Below are 27,726 nucleotides of genomic sequence, written 5' to 3' on the forward strand. Positions count from 1 at the left end.
ACACCCTGCGGAGGAAACCCATTTCGGCCGCTTGTATTCGCGATCTCGTTCTTTGGTCTCTACCCACAACTCGTGACCATAGGTGAGGATGGGAACGTAGACTGACCAGTAAATAGAGAGCTTCACCTTCTGGCTCAGCTCCTTCTTAACGACGGGTCGGTGCAGAGCAACACTGCAGACGCTGCACCGATCCACCGTCAATCTCACGCTCCATTCGTCCCTCACTCGTGAACAAGACCCCGAGATACTTGAACTCCTCCACTTGGGGAAGGATCTCATTCCCGACCCGGAGAGAGCGTTCCACCCTTTTCCGGCTGAGAACCATAGTCTCGGATTTGGAGGTGCTGATTCTGATACCATACAGAGATACTCAATCGAATGGAAATAAATTCAAGCCAACAGTTCCTATTTATAGAAAGAAAAAAGTCTGATTACAATCGACTTATTCTTTGGAAAACCTCACAGAAAAGGCCTCACCTTCACAAAAAAACACTTTGTCCACCTTTGTAGGCGTCATTACATAATGTTGTAAGCCAAACAGTTTGGTACCTGATCTGTTTCCTGTTTTTCTTTTTATTCTTTCAATAGCCCTGACAGCAGGGTCCTCAGACTTTTGGCCTACTTTCAGAATTAGAAACACAGGACCAATCAATACAAAGATCAGTGGCTGAATTTTCCAGAAGGAGGAGGGATTCTGGGAACCTTGAATACCATACAGAGATACTCAATCGAATGGAAATAAATCCAAGCCAACAGTTCCTATTTATAGAAAGAAAAAAGTCTGATTACAATCGACTTATTCTTTGGAAAACCTCACAGAAAAGGCCTCACCTTCACAAAAAAACACCATCACTGAAGGGGATAAGACTGCTGAGACTACAAGAGGAGAAATATGTAGGTCCATCTTTGTAGGCGTCCTTACATAATGTCATAAGTCAGTTATAACAACTGGAGTCTGTCTGTTTAACACTTTATTATGTTGCCGTCGTCAGTGGTTGCCAGACATCAAGTTCAGGGTCAGATTACCAAGATTTTTTAAGCTATGAAATCAAAATCTGCCAGAAAACAGCAAGACAGACGAAGCGAGCCAAACGAGTTGGTTTTATTAGCATAGCATCGACCCGTCTCCTGTCTGACCCACATTCAGCCGCTCCGCTGATACAGCTGGAGTCAAACCGTGGAGCTTATCACCAGGCAGACTCGGTGGGTTCATTGTGCTGCTAAGCAGAGCAGAGGTGCAACTCCTAAATATATGCTTCAACAGCAGCACGTAGCCTCACATAAACATGACCTCCAACATTCAGACAAGCGGGGTCAGATATCAGAAAGGTCTGTGGGCAAACATAAACTTCTCTTGAAATAATCCCTTTCAGAGACTTCAAAATCATATATATACTATGGCGTAACCACGCATTCTTTGGGGGGGTCGTGTCCTCCCCAATATTGAGAAAATACCAACCTGTCCCCCCCAATATACAGAAGAAAATATGTAAAATGCATGTTCTCCTTTTATGAACCCTGTCAGGGGATCGGTCTCTTGTTATGTCTTATTTATTTTCAGTTTATTTCCGTGTGTTACCATGGGAACGTAACGGCTGCGCCGCCGTCTCAGCAGCGGCTCTCCTTATCTTTACGTTGGACTTCTACTTTTGACGGAGCCGCTGCTCAACAGAGCAGATTGTACCAGAACAGGAAATCCAACACAGAATCAACAAAATAAACTTCCGCCCCCTTTCAAAATAAAACAACTTAAAACAAAAATAACATTAGACTATTAGACTTTTCGTTGTTAATGCACATTTTGAGACATTGACACAATAGAAATGAACCTGGACTTAAACGTCCTCAGCACATGTTTTGTTAAAGGAAAAGTCTGTAATTTGTTACATCATTAGTTGTCCTTATTAAAATATTTCCATCAACATGCTTTGGGTATTTGGTCGTTTTCCATTGGAAGCTGTCCTATTTGCTACAGAACTACTGGAAGAGCATAATTGTAATTGGTAGGTGTGTTTAAGGTCAGTAAACAGTAAGCAACTAACCAAAACAAAGTGGGGGGGCAGTCACTGTCTCGGAGAAATTACACTATTCCTTTAGATGTGAACTTACATGGTCAATGTAGTCCTCTAAACTATGTTCTAAATGTCCAATTTTTCATATATAAATAAAGAATTGTAGATAATGCACTCAACAATTTTGTTTTTCTTGGACCCCCCAATGTCTAAACCATGGTTACGCCCTTGTATATATACCTCATATATTATTATACAGACCATCCGTGGGGAAAGGACAGACGAGGTGTGCTTTGTGTTTCTTTTGTCCGATTACCACAAGTTAATGCTAACCACGAGCTAATGCTAACCGCGAGCTAAAGCTAACCGCGAGCTAAAGCTAACCGCGAGCTAAAGCTAACCGCGAGCTAATGCTAACCGCGAGCTAAAGCTAACCGCGAGCTAATGCTAACCGCGAGCTAAAGCTAACCGCTACTTCAAAATCATATATACACCTAATTTATTATTACACTATACTAATAAGACAAGATTTTATTAAACAAACATGGATTAAAAAGAAAAATTTGATAAATAGGAGTTCTTCAGGAGCCTTTGGGGCTTCGTGGACCCCAAAGTTTAAGCTTTGACTGAGGAGGAAGACGCAGAGAATTTAATCCTTTTCGATCAAGCTGAAGATGAAGGTTGAATTAAAAAAATAGACGTTTTGTCCTCCTGAAACAAACGGTCACTCCGAATATCAGGGTTTTTTTCTGTTGCTGCACAGGAAATGATGAATTCTGCTCTACTGACAGGACTGATATGTTGGAACAGGAAATGTACACACAGTTTATCAGGAAACCACCCGACAGAGGCTGCCAGAACGAGTATGTCCGATCAGATCCATCCCATAAGAGCTCCAGCTCCTCCAGCAGCCCTGTTTTAGCTTTAATACACAGACCATTTAGATTCTGTTTCAACAGCAGCGCCATGATGTGGAAGAGACTCCATCAGAGGTCAGGAGGTCAGCATCTATGTACAGAAAAGGGTCATCGACCTGTAATTAAATCACATCCTCTTGAATATTTCCAGCTATATTATGGTATGTTTTTAATATCATTACCTTGTGTTGAAAAGCTTCATGTGAGGTTTCAGGAATATAGTTCAACACTAAAGTAACGTATTTTCCGCACCTAAAAGCCTTATATTTTCACAAAAAAAACGACCGTGCGCCTTATAATTATATATATAAAAGGTTTAGGAATCCGGTGCACACATAATACCGCCATTTTGAATTTACTGCAGGGAGCGCCGACCATTCATCGGAGCATTAATCCCTCCGCATCACTCACCGCTCGCCCTTCGCGCCGCTCACCGCCACGTTCAGTTTAGCCACGCCTCTTCGCTCTGTACATTGGAAATTAATGGCAACTGGCCACTTCCGTCGCTCGCTTTGCGTTCGGTGTGAATCCAGGCGGATCCCAGCCATTCACTTAATTCAATCCCAAGTAATCCGACTCGGATTAAGTCGGATTAAGCTTGTTTCATTAGCTGAATAACTCAATTTTATTGTAATTTAGCCATTAATCCGATCCGATGGCGCTCATTAAACGCACTGAGTGACTGTGTGTTTGCAGTATTTGAGGTGATGGTTGTCGAGGGAAACCCCCAAACATGCTTTGAGAGACTCTTCCTCAGAACTCTGTCCATTTGTGACATGAAGACGCCTTTCGGTGCCACATGAGAAAAATTCAAAGCAACACAATCTGATGTCCTTGAAACAGTCAAACATTGGACTTTATTGGTATCTTTTCCATTATAGTTCACCTGAAAGTCATTTGAAAGGCTTTGAAAGATGTTTCTTTAAGAATGAACCAGAAGGAGAATATCAGTGGGCTGAGAACAGAGCTGCAAGGAAGTAAGAAAAGTTTGGATCATAAGCAGAAATCTGGCAAAAAAGATTGTTAAAGAACCTTTTCAACCGGACTGAAATACCCAAAAATAGTTTTCCCCAATTATTAATTAAAAACATATATTTAGATTTATTTACATTTAGATTCTGTTTCAACAGCAGAGCCATGATGTGGAAGAGACCTCCATCAGAGGTCAGGAGGTCAGCATCTATGTACAGAAAAGGGTCATCGACCTGTAATTAAATCACATCCTCTTGAATATTTCCAGCTATATTATGGTATGTTTTTAATATCATTACCATGTGTTGAATGCCTACTTTACAACTTGGCATAAAGGCTTTATGTGAGGTTTCAGGAATATAGTTCAACATTAAAGTAACGTATTTTCCGCACCTAAAAGCCTTATATTTTCACAAAAAAAACGACCGTGCGCCTTATAATTATATATATAAAAGGTTTAGGAATCCGGTGCACACATAATACCGCCATTTTGAATTTACTGCAGGGAGCGCCGACCATTCATCGGAGCATTAATCCCTCTGCATCACTCACCGCCACGTTCACTTTAGCCACGCCTCTTCGCTCTGTACATTGGAAATTAATGGCAACTGGCCACTTCCGTCGCTCACTTTGCGTTCGGTGTGAATCCAGGCGGATCCCAGCCATTCACTTAATTCGATCGCAAGTAATCCGACTCGGATTAAGTCGGATTAAGCTTGTTTCATTAGCTGAATAACTCAATTATATTGTAATTTAGCCATTAATCCGATCCGATGGCGCTCATTAAACGCACTGAGTGACTGTGTGTTTGCAGTATTTGAGGTGATGGTTGTCGAGGGAAACCCCCAAACATGCTTTGAGAGACTCTTCCTCAGAACTCTGTCCATTTGTGACATGAAGACGCCTTTCGGTGCCTCATGAGAAAAATTCAAAGCAACACAATCTGATGTCCTTGAAACAGTCAAACATTGGACTTGATTGGTATCTTTTCCGTTATAGTTCACCTGAAAGTCATTTGAAAGGCTTTGAAAGATGTTTCTTTAAGAATGAACCAGAAGGAGAATATCAGTGGGCTGAGAACAGAGCCGCAAGGAAGTAAGAAAAGTTCGGATCATAAGCAGAAATCTGGCAAAAAAGGTTGTTAAAGAGCCTTTTCAACCAGACTGAAATACCCAAAAATAGTTTTCCCCAATTATTAATTAAAAACATATATTTAGATTTATTTACATTTAGATTCTGTTTCAACATCACACATTCCTATGTTGGAAATAACAGGAGGTCAGGAGGTCAGCATCTATGTACAGAAAAGGGTCATCGACCTGTAATTAAATCACATCCTCTTGAATATTTCCAACTATATTATGGTATGTTTTTAATATCATTACCATGTGTTGAAAAGCTTTATGTGAGGTTTCAGGAATATAGTTCAACATTAAAGTAACGTATTTTCCGCACCTAAAAGCCTTATATTTTCACAAAAAACGACCGTGCGCCTTATAATTATATATATAAAAGGTTTAGGAATCCGGTGCACACATAATACCGCCATTTTGAATTTACTGCAGGGAGCGCCGACCATTCATCGGAGCATTAATCCCTCTGCATCACTCACCGCCACGTTCAGTTTAGCCACGCCTCTTCGCTCTGTACATTGGAAAAGAACGACAACTGGCCACTTCCGTCGCTCACTTTGCGTTCGGTGTGAATCCAGGCGGATCCCAGCCATTCACTTAATTCAATCGCAAGTAATCCGACTCGGATTAAGTCGGATTAAGCTTGTTTCATTAGCTGAATAACTCAATTTTATTGTAATTTAGCCATTAATCCGATCCGATGGCGCTCATTAAACGCACTGAGTGACTGTGTGTTTGCAGTATTTGAGGTGATGGTTGTCGAGGGAACCCCCCAAACATGCTTTGAGAGACTCTTCCTCAGAACTCTGTCCATTTGTGACATGAAGACGCCTTTCGGTGCCTCATGAGAAAAATTCAAAGCAACACAATCTGATGTCCTTGAAACAGTCAAACATTGGACTTTATTGGTATCTTTTCCGTTATAGTTCACCTGAAAGTCATTTGAAAGGCTTTGAAAGATGTTTCTTTAAGAATGAACCAGAAGGAGAATATCAGTGGGCTGAGAACAGAGCCGCAAGGAAGTAAGAAAAGTTCGGATCATGAGCAGAAATCTGGCAAAAAAGATTGTTAAAGAGCCTTTTCAACCAGACTGAAATACCCAAAAATTGTTTTCCCCAATTATTAATTAAAAACATATATTTAGATTTATTTACATTTAGATTCTGTTTCAACATCACACATTCCTATGTTGGAAATAACAGGAGGTCAGGAGGTCAGCATCTATGTACAGAAAAGGGTCATCGACCTGTAATTAAATCACATTCTCTTGAATATTTCCAGCTATATTATGGTATGTTTGTGTTGAATGCCTACTTTACAACTTGGCAACATTGGACTTGATTGGTATCTCTTCCATTATAGTTCACCTGAAAGTCATTTGAAAGGCTTTGAAAGATGTTTCTTTAAGAATGAACCAGAAGGAGAGATCTGGCAAAAAAGATTGTTAAAGAGCCTTTTCAGCCAGACTGAAATACCCAACAATAGTTGGCCCCAATTGTTAATTAAAAACATAAAATATTTAGCCTTCGCAGCCTTGATTAAGTTCTTATACCCACGTTAAATGTGTTTTAGAAATCCCTGCGTGTCTGTTTTCCCAGAAGAAATGACACGATGGAAAGACTGCTTCATGGAACAGTTTCGCTGAGAACTCAGCTGGGAGCACACACATAAACACCTAAGACTCACCATGAGGGCGTCGGAGGCACAAACGCTGTGGAAGCCGTGGTAGAAGGCAGCAAACTGCTTATAAATGGATTTATTCAGCAGGAAGTCGACATAGAGCTGGACGTACTCTGTGGAAAGAAAGAAAGAAAGAAAGCAGAGTGACTCTCCTTATTCCATTACAAACCTTCAGCCGTTACCTTCGGGTCTTGGCAGAAGGTGATGGGTGACGACACACAGGGATGCTGGCAGAGAGCTGGAAACCAACAATATCCAGTCAAATTTAGTCCAGCTGTACACAGAAAGACCAGGAATGTGGTGGATAGGCTTTAGTCGAACTTTAAACTAAAACAGAGCCGAGTTTGATGCTAAAACATGAGGAACAAGCTGTCTGAAAGTCATAAACTGCCTTTCTTTCACAGCAGTTAGAGCTGCTGACGGGCCGAATGTTCAAGCTAAACATCTTATGCAATAATAATAATTAGATATACTTGTAGCAGGAGGCTATCGAGCTGATCCAACCATTGAAAAGTCAGCACTGTTCATTTTGTTACCAGGAGATCTAATATGTCTTTTGCAAAGGATTTCTGATTTATGGTAGAAGCCACAGACTGAGGATGAGCTATATCAGCAGCTAATCCAGTTAGCTCCACGTTCTTAGTAACCAGTTCAGTAATCCGTCAGCCTCACCTGATGCCAGACTCAGGAGTTTCTAATCTAGTGGGTGACCAGTTTAGACCGGCTAGTTATTAGCCTCTATGCTAACGTCCAGCCAAGAAAATAGATGGTTAACGTCCAGCCAAGAAAATAGCCTCTATGCTAACGTCCAGCCAAGAAAATAGATGGAGTTTCTCAGGAGTTTCTAATCTAGTGGGTGACCAGTTTAGACCTGCTAGTTATTAGCCTCTATGCTAACGTCCAGCCAAGAAAATAGCCTCTATGCTAACGTCCAGCCAAGAAAATAGATGGAGTTTCTCAGGAGTTTCTAATCTAGTGGGTGACCAGTTTAGACCTGCTAGTTATTAGCCTCTATGCTAACCTCCAGCCAAGAAAATAGCCTCTATGCTAACGTCCAGCCAAGAAAATAGATGGAGTTTCTCAGGAGTTTCTAATCTAGTGGGTGACCAGTTTAGACCTGCTAGTTATTAGCCTCTATGCTAACGTCCAGCCAAGAAAATAGATGGAGTTTCTAAGGAGTTTCTAATCTAGTGGGTGACCAGTTTAGACCTGCTAGTTATTAGCCTCTATGCTAACGTACAGCCAAGAAAATAGATGGTTAACGTCCAGCCAAGAAAATAGATGGTGAAATCAGTAGCTGCATTAGATGCACCAGTTAGCATCAGTCACCTTCTTATTTGCTATCGCCACGTGCTCAAACATCAGTGCTGGTTATAGCAGGAGGGATATAACCTCTTGCTTTGAGTATTTAGCCTCAGCAGGCTTTATTTTGGCTCCTTTACTACCGTCATGCAGGCTAGGAGAGAAAAAAAGATCTGGTGTGTCCTGCCTGAAATATTTCACCATTACAGAGTTAAAATAAATATTTGCATGTACTGGCTGTTAGTTTGCAGACTGTCACTCAGTCATTATGAGTGTTTGCTGTATAAATGACTCAGTAGAGGTGTATTCACTGTTGTGTGAACAGTAACCGGCAGGATAGCGACACTCCAAGCCTGACATGATGGACGGTGCATGTTTGCTGTTTCCTGTTGAGAACATGTTGGATTTAACATCTTCCTCCATAACTCTGGTATAAAACTCAGGTATCTTTATCGTCTTAACAGTGAATCAAATATGACTGACAAGAAGAAAATAACAGACTCACTACATAGTGGGTTATATAAGACCCATTAAAGGGAGCCTCGGTAGCATTTTTCCTCCTCCTTTCTTTCTTAAACTTGGCAAAAAGAAGTTTGGTTTCCTTGAATTCTTCACATTACTGGCTGCGGAGGCGTAAAGGTGTTTCTACCAACTCTAACAGTTTTTACATGCGTCACCGTGGCAACCACGAGGAAAATGATGGCAGAGATAATCGGTTCCTGTCGACAGCAGCGAACAGACACGCCGAAACGATTGTGAAAAGTGATCCTGGAGAAACTTAAACAGCATTTATGATGGCGGTAAACAAGACACAAAAACTACGGCGTCTCTATGAGGATGAGCATTTTTCAAATATAAGGAATATCCTTATCCTTATATATATTGTAGTTCATTTGAGCTTAAATCCAAGGGGATTATTACAGTTATTAACAGTTATTGTAGTTCATTTGAGCTTAAATCCAAGGGGATTATTACAGTTATTAACAGTTATTGTAGTTAATTTGAGTTTAAATCCAAGGGGATTATTACAGTTATTAACAGTTATTGTAGTTCATTTGAGCTTAAATCCAAGGGGATTATTACAGTTATTAACAGTTATTGTAGTTAATTTGAGCTTAAATCCAAGGGGATTAATTACAGTTATTAACAGTTATTGTAGTTAATTTGAGCTTAAATCCAAGGGGATTATTACAGTTATTAACAGTTATTGTAGTTCATTTGATCTTAAATCCAAGGGGATTATTACAGTTATTAACAGTTATTGTAGTTCATTTGAGCTTAAATCCAAGGGGATTATTACAGTTATTAACAGTTATTGTAGTTCGTTTGAGCTTAAATCCAAGGGGATTATTACAGTTATTAACAGTTATTGTAGTTCATTTGATCTTAAATCCAAGGGGATTATTACAGTTATTAACAGTTATTGTAGTTAATTTGAGCTTAAATCCAAGGGGATTATTACAGTTATTAACAGTTATTGTAGTTCCTTTGATCTTAAATCCAAGGGGATTATTACAGTTATTAACTATAATTATTTGGTTATTAACGCAGTAAAAAGGTGATCTGTGCACACTGTTTAAGTGTAAAGTGGCCTTAGACTCTCCTGCTGTGCCTTTAAGTGTGGACTCACCCTTCCTGTTTTGCTTGGTGACGGGAATTTTGTCTCCTCCAGGCTTCAGGTTGTAGGACTTGACAACGCCCAGCTCCTCCTGGAACACCTGCAACACGAAGTCCAAAGTCAGAGCGTGCATCTGATGCTAATGCTAATTAACCCGGTGAGCAATGACCAAACCATGCAGAAGTCTGGAAACACGGCCCCAGATAAGTGCAAGAATTTCTCAAATCATTAATAGGCTACACGATGAAATGAGCTAATTGCATCCAACTCACCCGTCGAGTTCTCTGAGCTATTTATGTCACAGATACCTGCTTTTCTAACTCATCTGGTGAGTTCCTAACAGAAAGGTTTGTCCTTTGTTTGTCATTTTGAAGGATTATCTGCAACCTGTGATCAACTTTTAGCTTAAGGAAACATCTGAAAGCCCTCAATTATGTTAATAAATGACAACATTACACATATTTAGCATGAAGTGTTTGTAATTTACACAAATGCAGCTAATAACCACACATATACCAGCGGTTGAAGTTTCCCAATGAGGGGCAAGTGTATTTTACTCATTAGCTACTGTTCTGGCTGCTCTTTGATCGATTATTCTGCTCCTTGCCGTCCAAGCAGCTTTGGCCAGTGCATTATTAAGGCTGCAGCTGGGGAGAGAAAACCTTCAGCGCTACTTGTGGGAAAGCTAATATGAGCAATGGATTAGTTAGAGAGTATGAGACGATATAAACAACCGGAGTGTCAATCACACATGAAGCAACAGATAAATAAATAAAATAATAAAAATAAATAAATAAATAAATAAATAAATAAATAAATAAATAAATAAATAAATAAATAAATAAATAAATAAATAAATAAATAAAAATAATAAAAATATAATATATAAAATAATAAAAATAAAATAATAAATATAAAATAAAATATAATAATAAAATAATAAATATAAAATAAAATATAATAAATAAAAATAAATAAAAAAATAAAATAAATGTCTGTCATGCTGATGGATGAAATCTATCACACTCTCCCCTCTCATAGAATGTAAATGTAATTTATTCCTACAGCCCTTTACAACAATCCATTTCGGTACCAAAGTGCTTTACAGCAGATAATAAATAAGTAAAAAAACAATAAAATAACAGTAAACGCAATAAAATACAGCAAAATTTAATAAGATAATATAAAAGTGTCACCATTCTACTGGGTATTAAAAGCCATCTGAAATAAATATGTTTTTAGCCCTGATTTAAAGAGGCCCAGGTCAGAAATAAGATGCATCTCGGGGGGGGGGGGTTTATTCCAGAGCCTGGGGGCAGCAGCAGAAAAGGCTCGGTCACCCCAGGGCTTTTATTTTAACCTGAACACTTCCAGCAAAAGTTGATTTGTTGACCTCAGAGCTCTGCCAGGGTTACAGTTAAAAGCTCAGATAAATACGATGGGGTGAGGCCGTTAAGAGCTTTAAAACCAAACATTAAAAGTTTAAAATCAGTTCTATAAAGGACAGGAAGCCAATGAAGGGAGTTAAGAACAGGAGTGATGTGCACATGTCTGTTAGTGTTGGTTAAAAGCAGCATTTTGCACAAGAAAGTTAATGAAACTGTGACACAAGCTGGTACTTTGATGCAGGGACATTAACATTGAAACTAGTTTGATTTTCTCTTTGGTTTAGGCGGCTGTAGCTTTCAATAAAAGGCTGCAGTTAATTCCTTTTTCTTGACTGTAGCGACGTATAAAAAGCTGAAAGCTCCCCACACAGAGCCAGTCGCGTACGTGCAGGTCGTGGAATCTGTGCCACAGTGGTGTGACTGTAGCTCACACCGTGGGTTAAAAATAACACCTCAGACTTTTCCCACACATGCTCCATATATAACCCCCACTGCAGCATGAATGAATGCATTATAGCTGCTTTCGTGGCAGGTTTGGTTGCTAAAACATGCTTATGTCATCATTAACATTCAGTTAATGTTCTAAAAGTGAAGCAGAGAAGCAAATACAGGAAGGAAACTTTTACATTTGTCAGGCGGCCGGTGCACATTCCTGTGTTGGAATCAGATGATAAATGCAGACATCTAACCAGGAAGTTCAGTACTTTTTCATTCAGTCTGCAGTGCATCTTTGCAGAAAAAGCACTCGTTCTATGGCCTGTTTGAGGAGGATGAAAGACGTTCACGGTTCTAACTCTGCAACCTGAACATCTGCAGCAGGAGAGGTTGGTATTTTCAGGCAGGAAAAGTCCGTCTCCGGGCCTGAATAATTACTAGTTGCATCATTTTGTTGCCTGCAGCTGACTTAATGGTCGGCATCCACTGCCAGGAGCATAAAAATACAGTTTACCAGTGGAGTGGAGCAAAACTTTCTTTTCCAAGCCAATCACAGAAAGAATGACACAAAAGCAGAGCATTAATACCAGAGGAAGTGATGAAAATGACTCCTGAACAAATCTGTTCTTCCTGCAGGAGATCAGGAGAACTGTGGCAAACAACTGCAGCATCTGAGGTTGTGAGAAATCATATAATATCTCACATCCGTCTTTAACTTTTTAAATGTCGCCTCGAAGTAAATGTGCATCAGGCTGGATTTGGCTGGAACTAACAGCCAAGCAGTCGCCATCCTGAAGCCAAATCATGTGAGGAACATGATCCTGAAGCATCAGGTGTTCCCGTCTGCTCTGAAGTGAAACTACAAGGAAACGCACACCTTTGTAGTTTTAATCAGTCTCAGCTGATGCACAACTTTAACTTTAACACATGTGCCATGTCTAATATATCAGCTGCATACCCCTCAGATTGAATAAATGCTCATTTGTATCTGATGACATTTGACTAATCTGCTGGATGACATCAGTGGAGATGATCCAGATGGCCCCGAGGTCCGATATTAACTTCATTGAAATCACACAGCGGTGAAAACAGTCACATATGTCTGAGAGCGCCGCTGCACACGTCCATCCTGAAGTCTTTGGATTGATACGATGTGATTCAACACATTTATTAAGCCAATTCCCTTTGAATGCACCCCTCATGCGCAGTGCAAGCGAGGCCTTTTACCTGGAAGGTGAGGTAGAAGTCCTCCTCCACGTTTCCCTCGTAGCTCAGCAGCTCTCCTAAACCATGAGCCAGATCCTGCACACAGACACGGTTCATTTCAGCACAATCTCTTGCCCCCACTTCATGTTTCAGGTATAAGGAAGCTTCTTTTTTCTTTAAGCCTTTTGCAGAACAGGTGACAGCGTCTCAGGTGCTGCAGCATGTTATGTCACCGTTTTAAAAGTGTACCCTCGGGGGTTTTATGCTGCACATCTGAACGTGTTCCAACCAATTTATTGTACAGATTTAAGAGTTTCCTGAATAAAACAGTCAAATCCTAAAGGTCTGCAGAGTCCCTGCACACCAGTTGCAGGCCTCATGTAAGAATTCCTCCTGTTACACAACTACAGGGCCAGTTATAGCACCCCTGTGTGTGGTGGGGTGGGGGGGGGGGGGTGTGTGCAGTAGGAGTTTTTGACCTTCACAGACACAAATATTTTGGATGCGACACAGTTCTTGGATCAGGGAACTGTTACATCAGTGCGTGGCTCAAAGTCACCCCAGCGTTCTGCAGCCAGCTGCATGAGGAAGGGAGGAGGCTGGGAATCCTTTGCATGCAGAAGGTATTCGTCTAATGATTTACTGGCATTTAATGGCACATCATTGTGTTAAATGTGCTTTTAGTTCAAAACTAAAAAGCTAAAACTGCAGTGAAAGTGCAAAGCTTCACATTCTGAACTGTGATGGGACTCAGATCCAGAGCTTTATGACCATGTTAACAGTTACGAATCTAATTAAACAAACTAAAGGTGTGTCTTCTTGGGTCTGGGATGCTTTTTAATGGTTTTTAAATCTATTTATAGATGTTTATAGGTTCTTGTCTCTGTTAAACAGTAAAGAAACAACCTAAGATGTCACGGCTGAAGCTGATCGAGTGCTTTATTTTCGACTCAGAAACAGCATTTAATGTATTTCTGCCATAAAATGTAATTCAAAACTGTTTAAAATGTAATTCAAAACTCTGTTTAAAATGTAATTCAAAACTCTGCCATAAAATGTAATTCAAAACTCGTTTAAAATGTAATTCAAAACTATCAGAACTGTAGTGATACGCTGCAGAAGCTGTGGTTCCATTTTTATTGGCTGGAATATTAAGTTTCAACACTTGGATGGAGGTCAAAAGTTTACCTTTGGCACACTCAAGTGGCAGAAAGAAGACCTGCAGCTTTAAGAAAGGCAGACATTTAAAATAACTTTGTTTTAAGTTGTACGGTACGATGCAAAAGTCTCATTTCTTCCTGTTTCCTTCCAAAGCAGCAAGACTTTCTTACAGTGGTCCTGATCAACAGTTCTCCAGCTTTCTGAAGGTCTTTCAGAGTTTTTCTTTGGACATTTTCTGCTTTTTCGCTCATTTTCAGTCCAGTTTTTCTTTGTTCAGCCACTTAACTCTGACCTTTGAAGCATTCAGGCAGAAAAAAGGCTCCTAACTCAAGGGATGAACCAGTGTTGTGTCGACACAGAACAGACAACTTAGCAAAGAAGCCATTTTAAACTGGATCTTTAGGCACTTTGTCACAAAGACACATCATTTGTTCCCATTTCTTTAGCTGCATCTATGAAAAACAGCAAAGAAAACACAGTTTGACAGACAGAAAATAGGATTTCTGCAGCAACAAGGTGATTCCCAAAGAGCTATTAGCTGAAAACTTGGCATATCTCAGCATGGTGTGCAGTGTGTCCTTAAAACATTTGAGGAAACTGGACAAGTGGAGGACAAAAGAAGAAGTGTCAGGCCTAAAAAACTATCTCCAGCAGATGAACAGGATCTGAAAGTGATGTCCTTAAGAAAGAGGAAAAAATCCAGCTGTGACCTGACAGGACCTGAGAGATGCATCTGGACCTTCAGCTGATCCATCTACTGTTGGCCCAAGCCTCATCAGAAATGGGCTCCATGGAAGGGTGGCTGTCAAGAAGCCGTTCTTAAGGAAGGGAAACAGGGAGAAAAGGCTGAGCTGTGCCAAATGACACAAGAAGTGGACTGAAAATCAGTGGCAACAGGTCTTATGGAGGGATGAATCCTCCCCAGAGCCCGGACCTCAACATTATTGAAGCAGTGTGGGATCATCTGACAGAGAACGGAACAAAAGGCAGCCCACATCCAAAGAAGAGCTTTGGGATGTCCTTCAAGAAGCCTGGAGAACTATTCCTGAAGACTCCTTAAAGAAATGACAGAAAGCTTGTCTCAGAGGGTTCAGGCTGTGTTGGAGAATAAAGGAGCTCAGACCAGATATTCACTTTAAAGCTGCTGAGAACTGAGAAAAAACTCAGATTCTGCTCTCCAGAAAACTCGTCTTCTTCAATCTGAGCGCTGCAGAGACACTTACTGGCATGACCTGCTGCAGGTCGTCCAAGCTGGCAGTCGTCATGCCAACAAGGGCGTTTTGGTCACATGGAACAGTGGGTGGAGTCAGGAGCTTCCTGTAAGGACAGAACAGAGAATAAAACTGAAAAGCTGTGTGTGGATCAGCACATCTGAGGCAGCAGGGAGAAGTTCGATGTGTTACTCATGCAGAGCAACAAATGGGAGACGTTAAAACACTCCTACCTGTAAAAGTAGATTAAAACACTCCTACCTGTAACAGTAGAGAGGGAAGTGGATGTCCAGAGCGATGCTGTTGTAAACTGCTAAGCCCATCAGCTGGTGACACAACAGGTTAAGGACAAAACCCATATGTGCACACCCCAAAAAAACCCTGTAATTCCACGGTCTAATGCTAATGCTAAAGGCTAATGCTAATGCTAAAGGCTAATGCTAAAGGCTAATGCACGTTCTTGTTTAGCAGGTAGCCACAGGCTGACTAAATGAGGTCAGCGTGGCTGGGTGTGAGTGTGGGTCAGAGGAGGAGCTCGATCCACCTGCAGTTTTTTGCCTTTATTTTTACATTTATGGGGCCCAAAAACACACACTGAGCTTCACAGCTGCCCCATGTGGTGCCCATATGTGTGTGTGTCGGTTGTGTTTGAACGCTACTGATTACAGAAAGGTGACAAACACACAGAAAATAAATAAATCTACAGGCAGAAACATAAAAAACATACGATTACCACAACCTTTAAGGTAATTTAGAAGCCATAGACACGTATAGATCAAAGAGTGTGTGGCTGAAAGCCTTCAGAGGCCCTTGTTCATATATCTTCACTTTATGGGACAGGCATGAATAAAGCTGTCTCTCTCTCCTTCTTTTTATCTCTTAATCTCCGTCTCTCTACCAGTGCCCACTCTGTTTCGCATTATTTCCGTGTTTTCTTCGGCTTTCTTCACCGCGGCAACGGTGGGATGAGGCACAACGACACAAAAAAGCAGAAGAAATGCTTACAAGACAGGTACAATTAAAGGAAGTGGCATTAGTCACAGTCTTAGTCACATTAACCTGATATGGAACAGAAATTAGATCCTGAGTATGGAATATCAAAAGTGCCACGAAAAAAAAAAACACGTAAAAGAGTAAGAATATGAAGGAACATTTTTTATCACTCGAATTGATTTAACTTTTATTTGTTTATCTATTTAATAATATATCTACATCTTGATTTATCTATCTTATTATGGAACAGAAATTAGATCCTGAGTATGGAATATCAAAAGTGTCACGAAAAAAACAAACATGTAAAAGAGTAAGAAAATGAAGGAACATTTTTTATCACTTGAATTGATTTAACTTCTATTTGTTTATCTATTGAATAACATATCTACATCTTGATTTATCTATTTTATTATGGAACAGAAATTAGATCCTGAGTATGGAATATCAAAAGTGCCACGAAAAACAAACAAACACGTAAAAGATTAAGAAAATGAAGGAACATTTTTTATCACTCGAATTGATTTAACTTCTATTTCTTTATCTATTTAATAACATATCTACATCTTGATTTATCTATTTTATTATGGAACAGAAATTAGATCCTGAGTATGGAATATCAAAAGTGCCACGAAAAAAACATGTAAAAGAGTAAGAAAATGAAGGAACATTTTTTATCACTCGAATTGATTTAACTTCTATTTCTTTATCTATTTAATAACATATCTACATCTTGATTTATCTATTTTATTATGGAACAGAAATTAGATCCTGAGTATGGAATATCAAAAGTGCCACGAAAAAAAACACATGTAAAAGAGTAAGAAAATGAAGGAACATTTTTTATCACTCGAATTGATTTAACTTCTATTTGTTTATCTATTTAATAACATATCTACATCTTGATTTATTAAATGTATCTATTTTATGCATATCAATGACTTTTTAAGTTCATATTACATTTAGTTTTTAGGTAATTTGCTTTAAATTTCTTTATTTTTCCATATTGCTTTTAACTTTTGCGTCAACTCATTTGTGCATCACTGTTTGTTTTGTTTTTTTTTAATAATTTTGTGTATTTTTGATAATTTTGAATGAAATTATTTACTCTTCAGACTTCATTCTTCCATACTTATTTTTCTTTTTGCTTAAATCTACATTTTTTTATTTTATTTTATTTTATTTTCTCTGTTGTTTTGTTATTCATTCACAATTTCTTTTTCATGGCACTTATATCCTTCCGTATTTCCTCTCATTTTGTCGACAGTTTTCAGTTATTCTACCAACACAGCTGATGTGAATTAAAACATGTGCATGTTAGTCAGTTATTCCAACATTTTCATCCAGACTTAAACATATTTTAATGTTCCAAACTGCCGACTCTCATTCCATCAGCCTCACATGTACTTTATTACCAAAGGAGCAGGTGTACGTCTTTTTAAACGCAGTTGCACCTGCTAATACAAGATGATTAAAGCCTTTCCCCAATGCCAAACAGTAATGTGCTTAACCTCCTGGCATGGACTCACAGGAGTTATATCCAATAACTTTGGCTTTAAACTGTTTCCTGTGTGATTTCTGCACCCATTTCCTGAGAAGATCGCTTGTTTGAAGCTTGTCCACCACAACTTTTCCACTCTACTTCCCCTCCCACATTTCTTTCCATAACAATCTCACCCACAAAAGAAAAATTGTAGAAATAATGCACATGGTTAAGTCTTAACAGGTCTTAATCCATTTGAAATGTGCCGCTTAAAGGTCTCCAAGCTATCCCAAAAGAACAGGGACTCTGGAGGCCTTGGAAATGTGAGGCAGGGATACCCACATCTGGTCCTCGAGGGCTGCCGTCCTGCAGGTTTTAGATGTTTCCCTGCTTCAACACACCTGATTCAGATGGAATGGATCTGCAGCAGCCTGCTGATGATGCATTGATCTGAAGCAGGTGTGTTGAAGCAGGGAAACATCTAAAACCTGCAGGGAAACGTCTAAAACCTGCAGGGAAACGTCTAAAACCTGCAGGGAAACGTCTAAAACCTGCAGGGAAACGTTTAAATCCTGCAGGGAAACGTTTAAAACCTGCAGGGAAACGTCTAAAACCTGCAGGGAAACGTCTAAAACCTGCAGAGAAACGTCTAAAACCTGCAGGGAAACGTCTAAAACTTGCAGAGAAACGTCTAAAACCTGCAGGGAAACATCTAAAACCTGCAGGGAAACGTCTAAAACCTGCAGAGAAACGTCTAAAACTTGCAGAGAAACGTCTAAAACCTGCAGTGAAACGTCTAAAACCTGCAGAGAAACGTCTAAAACCTGCAGGGAAACGTCTAAAACCTGCAGTGAAACGTCTAAAACCTGCAGGGAAACGTCTAAAACCTGCAGAGAAACGTCTAAAAGCTACAGGGAAACGTCTAAAACCTGCAGGGAAACGTCTAAAACCTGCAGGGAAACGTCTAAAACCTGCAGAGAAACGTCTAAAACCTGCAAGGAAACGTCTAAAACCTGCAGGGATACGTCTAAAACCTGCAAGGAAACGTCTAAAACCTGCAGGGATACGTCTAAAACCTACAGGGAAACGTCTAAAACCTGCAGGGAAACGTCTAAAACCTGCAGGGAAACGTCTAAAACCTGCAGGGAAACGTCTAAAACCTGCAGAGAAACGTCTAAAACCTGCAAGGAAACGTCTAAAACCTGCAGGGATACGTCTAAAACCTGCAAGGAAACGTCTAAAACCTGCAGGGATACGTCTAAAACCTGCAGGGAAACGTCTAAAACCTGGAGGGAAACGTCTAAAACCTGCAGGGAAACGTCTAAAACCTGCAGGGAAACGTCTAAAACCTGGAGGGAAACGTCTAAAACCTGCAGGGAAACGTCTAAAACCTGCGTTCACCTCATTTTAACACCTGGTTATTTTCCTTTTACAGCCCTCTCTATGAAACAACTGAAAGAGGGCGCACTTTCTTTTTCACACGGCCATATTTTCTCTCTGCCCTCTCCGCCGGCGATGCAGCGTTGCCGTGACGACCGCGTAGCAACACAGACTGATGAATTAGCTCTCAGAGCACATGTGGAACATATAGGGAACACCCAGGAGCAAACACACACTTCCCGCTCTTCTTCTTCTTCTCCTCCTCCTTTTTTTTTCCGTGCACACTCACTGGTTCGGCCCTAAACACACACACACACACATGCACACACACACACATGCACACACACTTTACTGTTTCCATCACTTCAGAGGACATTACACCGACTTATATTCATTTGTTCTTCACCACAAACCAGAACCTAAACCTGAGTCCAAGTCTTCATCTTAAAACTGAAAGCTTCATGCAACGGAGTTTAATCCCTCACTGTAACTACGTAAACAGATCTACACGTGCACACACACGTGCACACACACACACACACACACCAACCTGGCCAGGAACAGGCAGCTATTAGGTTATATAACCTCTGACAGTTCCCAGCTGGCTAGTAAATAAGCCTGAAGTTCTGGATCATTCTGTATTTACATACACACATGCGTGCATGCATGTGCACGTACGTGTGCACGTACGCACGCACGGACAGCAGAAACAACAGCAGAGCTGCTGAAAACTGAAATTCGCCAACAGATTTGTGATTTTTCTGACACGACAGCAGCTTTTCTTCTGATATTAGTTCAATATTGAGCTGTGTGTTCATCTCAAAAACCTTTTAAAACCAACTTTTAAACGTCTCCAAAACAAGTTTAAAGTCTTCTCCAAATCTTAAAGTGAAAAAGAAGAAGTTTTAAGTCACTGCACGAAGCAGAGAGGATCATTGGTCCTTCGTTTTTTACTCTTTTTCACACGTCTCATCAGATATAAACGCATCAGATACTGTGATCCAACATAATTAGATGCAGAAGCTTGTCTGAGGTTGTTAAATAACTCATTTAACTGAAGATTTATCCAGTTTTCAGCACTATTCCATCATATAAACTGACTGAACACTTTACTTCATCACATATAATTTACTTTAGTGTAATTGCTTTTTAAATCTGGGGACATTTGTAGGACATCATAAACAATAAAATCGACCCTTTTTGAGGTTTCACCATTTTTGATTCGGTGAGAATAAGAAAAGCTGAACGGAGGCAGAAAAATGTAGAAAAACCTTCACTGATGTGTAAGTTTGCTGGAGGTAATTCACAAAGAGCTGTTGGTGTGAAACCTTTTAATAAACTTTCCTGCACATTAGCTTAGAAGAAGGCTGCATTCGAGGGAATGAAACTCAAATTAAAACAACGTTTCTCACCAGCTGGTTCTGGTCTGAGCTGGAAGACAAACTCGGGCTAAAGTAGTTCCTAAAGGAGAGCTTTCTCCTCTTGTGGGTGTCCACCACAGTTGTTGTTTCCTCCTCAGGGTTAGTTTCCTGTTTCTGTTTTTAGCAGCTGCTTTTATCCAAAGATGAAGATATAACAGCTTTATAAAAAGCTAACAATAAGCTCCATAGAAGGAACCCAGGAGTCCGACTCTGTCAGAGGGGACAGAGTAGAGATAGGGTGCAGGCATAGAAGGAAGTGCAGAAAGATAAAGTGCAGAGATAGAGGGGGGAGGGAAGTACAAGGTAAGTGCTGGGATAGGAGATGCTCTCTGAAGAGCTGGGTTTTCAGGAGCTTCTTGAAGATAGACAGGGACGCCCCTGTTCTGGTAGCGCTCGGTAGGTCATTCCACCATCGTGGGACGACACATGAACAGAGTTTGGATTGTCTTAGGCGTGGTGTAGGAGCTGCTAGACGACAATCCTGGGACCAACGGAGGGACCCAGTTGGGACAGAAGCCTTTGCAAGAGCATTCAAGTAGATGGAGCCGTTCCATTAAGCTCTTTGTAGCTAACATCAGGGACTTGGATCTGATGCTAAGGGCAGCCAGAGGAGCTCAATGAACAGAGGGGGGACGTGTTCTTTTAGGCTGATCCAAGACCAGACGCACCGCCGCGTTCTGGACCATCTGCAGAGGTTTCACAGGCTGGAGACCAGTTAGGAAACCAGTTAGGAGACCAGTTAGGAAACCAGTTAGGAGACCAGTTAGGAAACCAGTTAGGAAACCAGTTAGGAGACCAGTTAGGAGAGCAGTTAGGAAACCAGTTAGGAGACCAGTTAGGAGACCAGTTAGGAGACCAGTTAGGAGACCAGTTAGGAAACCAGTTAGGAGACCAGTTAGGAGAGCAGTTAGGAAACCAGTTAGGAGACCAGTTAGGAGACCAGTTAGGAGTCCAGTTAGGAGAGCAGTTAGGAGACCAGTTAGGAGACCAGTTAGGAAACCAGTTAGGAGACCAGTTAGGAAACCAGTAAGGAGAGCAGTTAGGAAACCAGTAAGGAGAGCAGTTAGGAGACCAGTTAGAAGACAAGTTAGGAGACAAGTTAGGAGACCAGTTAGGAGACAAGTTAGGAGACCAGTTAGGAAACCAGTTAGGAGTCCAGTTAGGAGTCCAGTTAGGAGACCAGCTAGGAAACCAGTTAGGAAACCAGTTAGGAGACCAGTTAGGAGACCAGTTAGGAGACCAGTTAGGAAACCAGTTAGGAGACCAGTTAGGAGACCAGTTAGGAAACCAGTTAGGAGACCAGTTAGGAGACCAGTTAGGAGACCAGTTAGGAAACCAGTTAGGAGACAAGTTAGGAGACCAGTTAGGAGACCAGTTAGGAGACCAGTTAGGAGACCAGTTAGGAGACCAGTTAGAAGACAAGTTAGGAGACCAGTTAGGAGACCAGTTAGGAGACCAGTTAGGAGACAAGTTAGGAGACAAGTTAGGAGACAAGTTAGGAGACCAGTTAGGAGACCAGTTAGGAAACCAGTTAGGAGACCAGTTAGGAGACCGGTTAGGAGACCGGTTAGGAGACCAGTTAGGAGACCAGTTAGGAAACCAGTTAGGAAACCAGTAAGGAGAGCAGTTAGGAGACCAGTTAGGAGAGCAGTTAGGAGACCAGTTAGAAGACAAGTTAGGAGACCAGTTAGGAGACCAGTTAGGAAACCAGTTAGGAGACCAGTTAGGAAACCAGTTAGGAAACCAGTTAGGAGAGCAGTTAGGAAACCAGTTAGGAGACCAGTTAGGAGTCCAGTTAGGAAACCAGTTAGGAGACCAGTTAGGAAACCAGTTAGGAAACCAGTTAGGAGACCAGTTAGGAGACCAGTTAGGAAACCAGTTAGGAAACCAGTTAGGAGACCAGTTAGGAGACCAGTTAGGAAACCAGTTAGGAAACCAGTTAGGAAACCAGTTAGGAAACCAGTTAGGAGAGCAGTTAGGAGAGCAGTTAGGAAACCAGTTAGGAGACCGGTTAGGAGACCGGTTAGGAGAGCAGTTAGGAGACCAGTTAGGAGACCAGTTAGGAGAGCAGTTAGGAGACCAGTTAGGAGACCAGTTAGGAAACCAGTTAGGAGACCAGTTAGGAAACCAGTTAGGAGACCAGTTAGGAGACCAGTTAGGAGAGCAGTTAGGAAACCAATTAGGAAACCAGTTAGGAGACCAGTTAGGAAACCAGTTAGGAGACCAGTTAGGAGACCAGTTAGGAAACCAGTTAGGAGAGCAGTTAGGAGAGCAGTTAGGAAACCAGTTAGGAAACCAGTTAGGAAACCAGTTAGGAGACCGGTTAGGAGACCGGTTAGGAGAGCAGTTAGGAGACCAGTTAGGAGACCAGTTAGGAAACCAGTTAGGAGACCAGTTAGGAAACCAGTTAGGAAACCAGTTAGGAGAGCAGTTAGGAAACCAGTTAGGAGACCAGTTAGGAAACCAGTTAGGAGACCAGTTAGGAGTCCAGTTAGGAGTCCAGTTAGGAAACCAGTTAGGAGACCAGTTAGGAAACCAGTTAGGAGACCAGTTAGGAAACCAGTTAGGAGTCCAGTTAGGAAACCAGTTAGGAGACCAGTTAGGAGACCAGTTAGGAGACCAGTTAGGAAACCAGTTAGGAAACCAATTAGGAAACCAGTTAGGAGACCAGTTAGGAAACCAGTTAGGAGACCAGTTAGGAAACCAATTAGGAAACCAGTTAGGAGACCAGTTAGGAAACCAGTTAGGAGACCAGTTAGGAAACCAGTTAGGAAACCAGTTAGGAGACCAGTTAGGAAACCAGTTAGGAGTCCAGTTAGGAAACCAGTTAGGAGACCAGTTAGGAGACCAGTTAGGAGACCAGTTAGGAAACCAGTTAGGAAACCAATTAGGAAACCAGTTAGGAGACCAGTTAGGAAACCAGTTAGGAGACCAGTTAGGAAACCAATTAGGAAACCAGTTAGGAGACCAGTTAGGAAACCAGTTAGGAGACCAGTTAGGAAACCAGTTAGGAAACCAGTTAGGAAACCAGTTAGGAGACCATGGTCAGGAGCTGGGGGGCATGTTGGGTCAGGTATGGTCTGATCTTTCTTATGTTTAGTAATGCAAAGAACGAGTAACCGAGGTAACGGGATCTTTGAAGGTAAGTTGGTCATCAATCATTTAAACAACTACTTCTTCTACTGAATTACAACCACAAGAATAAGATAAGAAACATCTTTATCAGTTCCACCGCGGGGAAATTCCCATGGAAACAGCAGCAAAATGCAGCAGAGCAGAGAAGAAGAGAAGCCATAAGGGCACTAAAGTATTTACATTAATAGAAATATAAATGAAGAGTGTAACGAGTTCTTTCCCTTCACATCATCCACGGAAACATGGATCCAAAACCCATGATTCACGTTTGATTTTGTGGCTTTTTAAAATATTGCTTCAGATTCATGCAGACTGAGGATGTCAGGATAGAAAGAAGCGTCCACCTGACATCCAAACCTCCTTCCACCTGAACTAAAAACACACTTTATGGTGTCTCTGTCTGCTCTGCAGTTTAAATACGAGGGTTTTTTCAGCAGGTTTCACCAGTTAAAGGGCAGAGAAAGTCTGCTTTCTGTGCAGAAGAACAACAGAACAAACAAACAAAGCTTCGTTTTTATAAAGAAAGGATACGGTCCCAACCAACTGGAACTCAGAATAGTTGTCGCACTTCCAGCTGCTGAACCAATGGCAGCGAGAGTCCTTCATGTAGGTGAACATTCCTGTAAAATAAAGATTATTAGATTATTTTAGCACACAAGTAAAGCACTGTGCAAAATTCATGATTCAGTCCTCATTTCTTCCTGTTTCCTTCCAAAGCAGCCAGACTCCTGTAATCTTTTAAAGTGGTGTTGAGCAACAGTTCTGCAGCTTTTTCAGAGCTTTTCTTTGGACATTTTCTGCTTTTTCACTCATTTTCAGCCCAGTTTTTCTTTGTTCAGCCACTTAACTCTGAGCTATGACCCATTCAGGCAGAAAAAAGGCTCCTAACTCAAGGGATGAACCAGTGTTGTGTCGACACAGAACAGACAACTTAGCAAAGAAGCCGTTTTAAACTGGATCTTTAGGCACTTTGTCACAAACACATCATTTGTTCCCATTTCTTTAGCTGCATCTATGAAAAACAGCAAAGAAAACACAGTTTGACAGACAGAAAATAGGATTTCTGCAGCAACAAGGTGATTCCCAAAGAGCTATTAGCTGAAAACTTGGCATATCTCAGCATGGTGTGCAGTGTGTCCTTAAAACATTTGAGGAAACTGGACAAGTGGAGGACAAAAGAAGAAGTGTCAGGCCTAAAAAACTATCTCCAGCAGATGAACAGGATCTGAAAGTGATGTCCTTAAGAAAGAGGAAAAAATCCAGCTGTGACCTGACAGGACCTGAGAGATGCATCTGGACCTTCAGCTGATCCATCTACTGTTGGCCCAAGCCTCATCAGAAATGGTCTCCATGGAAGGGTGGCTGTCAAGAAGCCGTTCTTAAGGAAGGGAAACAGGGAGAAAAGGCTGAGCTGTGCCAAATGACACAAGAAGTGGACTGAAAATCAGTGGCAACAGGTCTTATGGAGGGATGAATCCTCCCCAGAGCCCGGACCTCAACATTATTGAAGCAGTGTGGGATCATCTGACAGAGAACGGAACAAAAGGCAGCCCACATCCAAAGAAGAGCTTTGGGATGTCCTTCAAGAAGCCTGGAGAACTATTCCTGAAGACTCCTTAAAGAAATGACAGAAAGCTGGTCTCGGAGGGTTCAGGCTGTGTTGGAGAATAAAGGAGCTCAGACCAGAGATTCACTTTAAAGCTGCTGAGAACTGATAAAAAAACTCTGTTTCTGCCTCAGATTCTGATTTATATCCATGTTTGAACATGTTTCAGTGAATAACTGCAGCTGCTTCCTGTTTTCCTTGAAATTTACAAAGAAATGAGTATTTTATATGATAGAAAGTAAATATTTAAAAAAGAAATTACAAGACAGCTATTTAAATATCAATATCTCTAACAAGAATATAATTCTTAATAATAGATTTATTACAATCATTATTTACATAATACCTGTCATAACTGTTCTTATTTTAAGAAGCAGCCATAACAAAAAAGAGATTCACTTTAAAGCTGCTGAGAACATGTTTTTATCTTTAAAACATGTTTGCACACGTTTAAATTAGATTTCTGCACTTGTCTCCTAATTTATTTCCAACCAAACTGAATCATTTGAACCTTTTCAGCATTTCTTCTGCCAGGTAATGAAATGGAAACAGTTCTTTACAATGGGTAAAAGAAAGCAGATAAAGTGATAAATGGGATAAAAATGAATCACAAAGCAGGAAGAACCATCCTCTATCAGCCTGATTTAGCATCAAAACCGTGTTAACTTGTTGACATTTGCACAATAATCAGATTGTTGAACGGAGAAGCTTTTCCAGCTCCAGCTGAGAGGAACAGCAGCAGTCTGTTCTGAGTGGAGACGCACATCTGGACGGCTCACATCTGCACAGCACCTGCTTATGTGCAGCTGAGTGTGAGGCAGAGCCGGGGCTTTCCCTGCTAATGAGGGGAACACAGCCTTCATTCAGTGTGTTGCTTCGGGCCCTTGGCCCCAGAAACACAGACGACCGCGGAAAGATGGAACGACGGTGGAAAGAACAACTTGACCAGAGGGAAGAGAAAAAGACATAAATGGAGGCAGGGAGTCGAGGACAAAGATGCACAGACAGACGATCGCTTGCTTGGAATTCCAGAGAGATCCAGAAAGGCTGAACAGAAGCTCCATCCGAAAAGTGACAAGATTTGGTGCATTTTTCACCACCACACTCCCAAAAATGGAGTATTTTAAGGTTATTTGTGTATTTTCCTCATGCAGAACCCTGCTGGATGCAGATAAAGTCTTCTCCTTTAAGACTGAGGCACTTTCCACCACCACACTCCCAAAAATGGAGTATTTTAAGGTTATTTGTGTATTTTCTTCATGCAGAACCCTGCTGGATGCAGATAAAGTCTTCTCCTTTAAGACTGAGGCACTTTTCACCACCACACTCCCAAAAATGGAGCATTTTAAGGTTATTTGTGTATTTTCCTCATGCAGAACCCTGCTGGATGCAGATAAAGTCTTCTCCTTTCAGACTGAGGCACTTTTCACCACCACACTCCCAAAAATGGAGCATTTTAAGGTTATTTGTGTATTTTCCTCATGCAGAACCCTGCTGGATGCAGATAAAGTCTTCTCCTTTAAGACTGAGGCACTTTTCACCACCACACTCCCAAAAATGGAGCATTTTAAGGTTATTTGTGTATTTTCCTCATGCAGAACCCTGCTGGATGCAGATAAAGTCTTCTCCTTTCAGACTGAGGCACTTTTCACCACCACACTCCCAAAAATGGAGTATTTTAAGGTTATTTGTGTATTTTCCTCATGCAGAACCCTGCTGGATGCAGATAAAGTCTTCTCCTTTCAGACTGAGGCACTTTTCACCACCACACTCCCAAAAATGGAGCATTTTAAGGTTATTTGTGTATTTTCTTCATGCAGAACCCTGCTGGATGCAGATAAAGTCTTCTCCTTTCAGACTGAGGCACTTTTCACCACCACACTCCCAAAAATGGAGTATTTTAAGGTTATTTGTGTATTTTCCTCATGCAGAACCCTGCTGGATGCAGATAAAGTCTTCTCCTTTCAGACTGAGGCACTTTTCACCACCACACTCCCAAAAATGGAGCATTTTAAGGTTATTTGTGTATTTTCCTCATGCAGAACCCTGCTGGATGCAGATAAAGTCTTCTCCTTTCAGACTGAGGCACTTTTCACCACCACACTCCCAAAAATGGAGTATTTTAAGGTTATTTGTGTATTTTCTTCATCTTTTCCTCATGCAGAACCCTGCTGGATGCAGATAAAGTCTTCTCCTTTAAGACTGAGGCACTTTCCACCACCACACTCCCAAAAATGGAGTATTTTAAGGTTATTTGTGTATTTTCTTCATGCAGAACCCTGCTGGATGCAGATAAAGTCTTCTCCTTTAAGACTGAGGCACTTTTCACCACCACACTCCCAAAAATGGAGTATTTTAAGGTTATTTGTGTATTTTCCTCATGCAGAACCCTGCTGGATGCAGATAAAGTCTTCTCCTTTCAGACTGAGGCACTTTTCACCACCACACTCCCAAAAATGGAGTATTTTAAGGTTATTTGTGTATTTTCTTCATCTTTTCTTCATGCAGAACCCTGCTGGATGCAGATAAAGTCTTCTCCTTTCAGACTGAGGCACTTTTCACCACCACACTCCCAAAAATGGAGTATTTTAAGGTTATTTGTGTATTTTCTTCATCTTTTCTTCATGCAGAACCCTGCTGGATGCAGATAAAGTCTTCTCCTTTAAGACTGAGGCA

General features: G+C 41.0%; 1 protein-coding gene across 1 annotated transcript in view; it reads right to left on the bottom strand.

Moving 5' to 3' along the window:
• hectd2 (HECT domain containing 2) overlaps positions 1 to 27,726 on the bottom strand; it is an 84,499-nt gene that overhangs the window by 11,375 nt on the left and 45,398 nt on the right. Inside the window, exons 14-19 of the mRNA XM_072390533.1 lie at positions 23,976 to 24,064; positions 15,297 to 15,361; positions 15,048 to 15,141; positions 12,685 to 12,759; positions 9,647 to 9,734; positions 6,721 to 6,827 (exon numbers count right to left, since the gene is read on the bottom strand). Coding sequence (XP_072246634.1) covers positions 6,721 to 6,827; positions 9,647 to 9,734; positions 12,685 to 12,759; positions 15,048 to 15,141; positions 15,297 to 15,361; positions 23,976 to 24,064 — 518 coding nt within the window. The remainder of the gene's footprint in view (positions 1 to 6,720; positions 6,828 to 9,646; positions 9,735 to 12,684; positions 12,760 to 15,047; positions 15,142 to 15,296; positions 15,362 to 23,975; positions 24,065 to 27,726) is intronic.

Source organism: Leuresthes tenuis, unplaced genomic scaffold (genome assembly GCF_036924035.1).
Source record: "Leuresthes tenuis unplaced genomic scaffold, fLeuTen1.0.hap1 SCAF_8, whole genome shotgun sequence".
Taxonomy (NCBI): domain Eukaryota; kingdom Metazoa; phylum Chordata; class Actinopteri; order Atheriniformes; family Atherinopsidae; genus Leuresthes; species Leuresthes tenuis.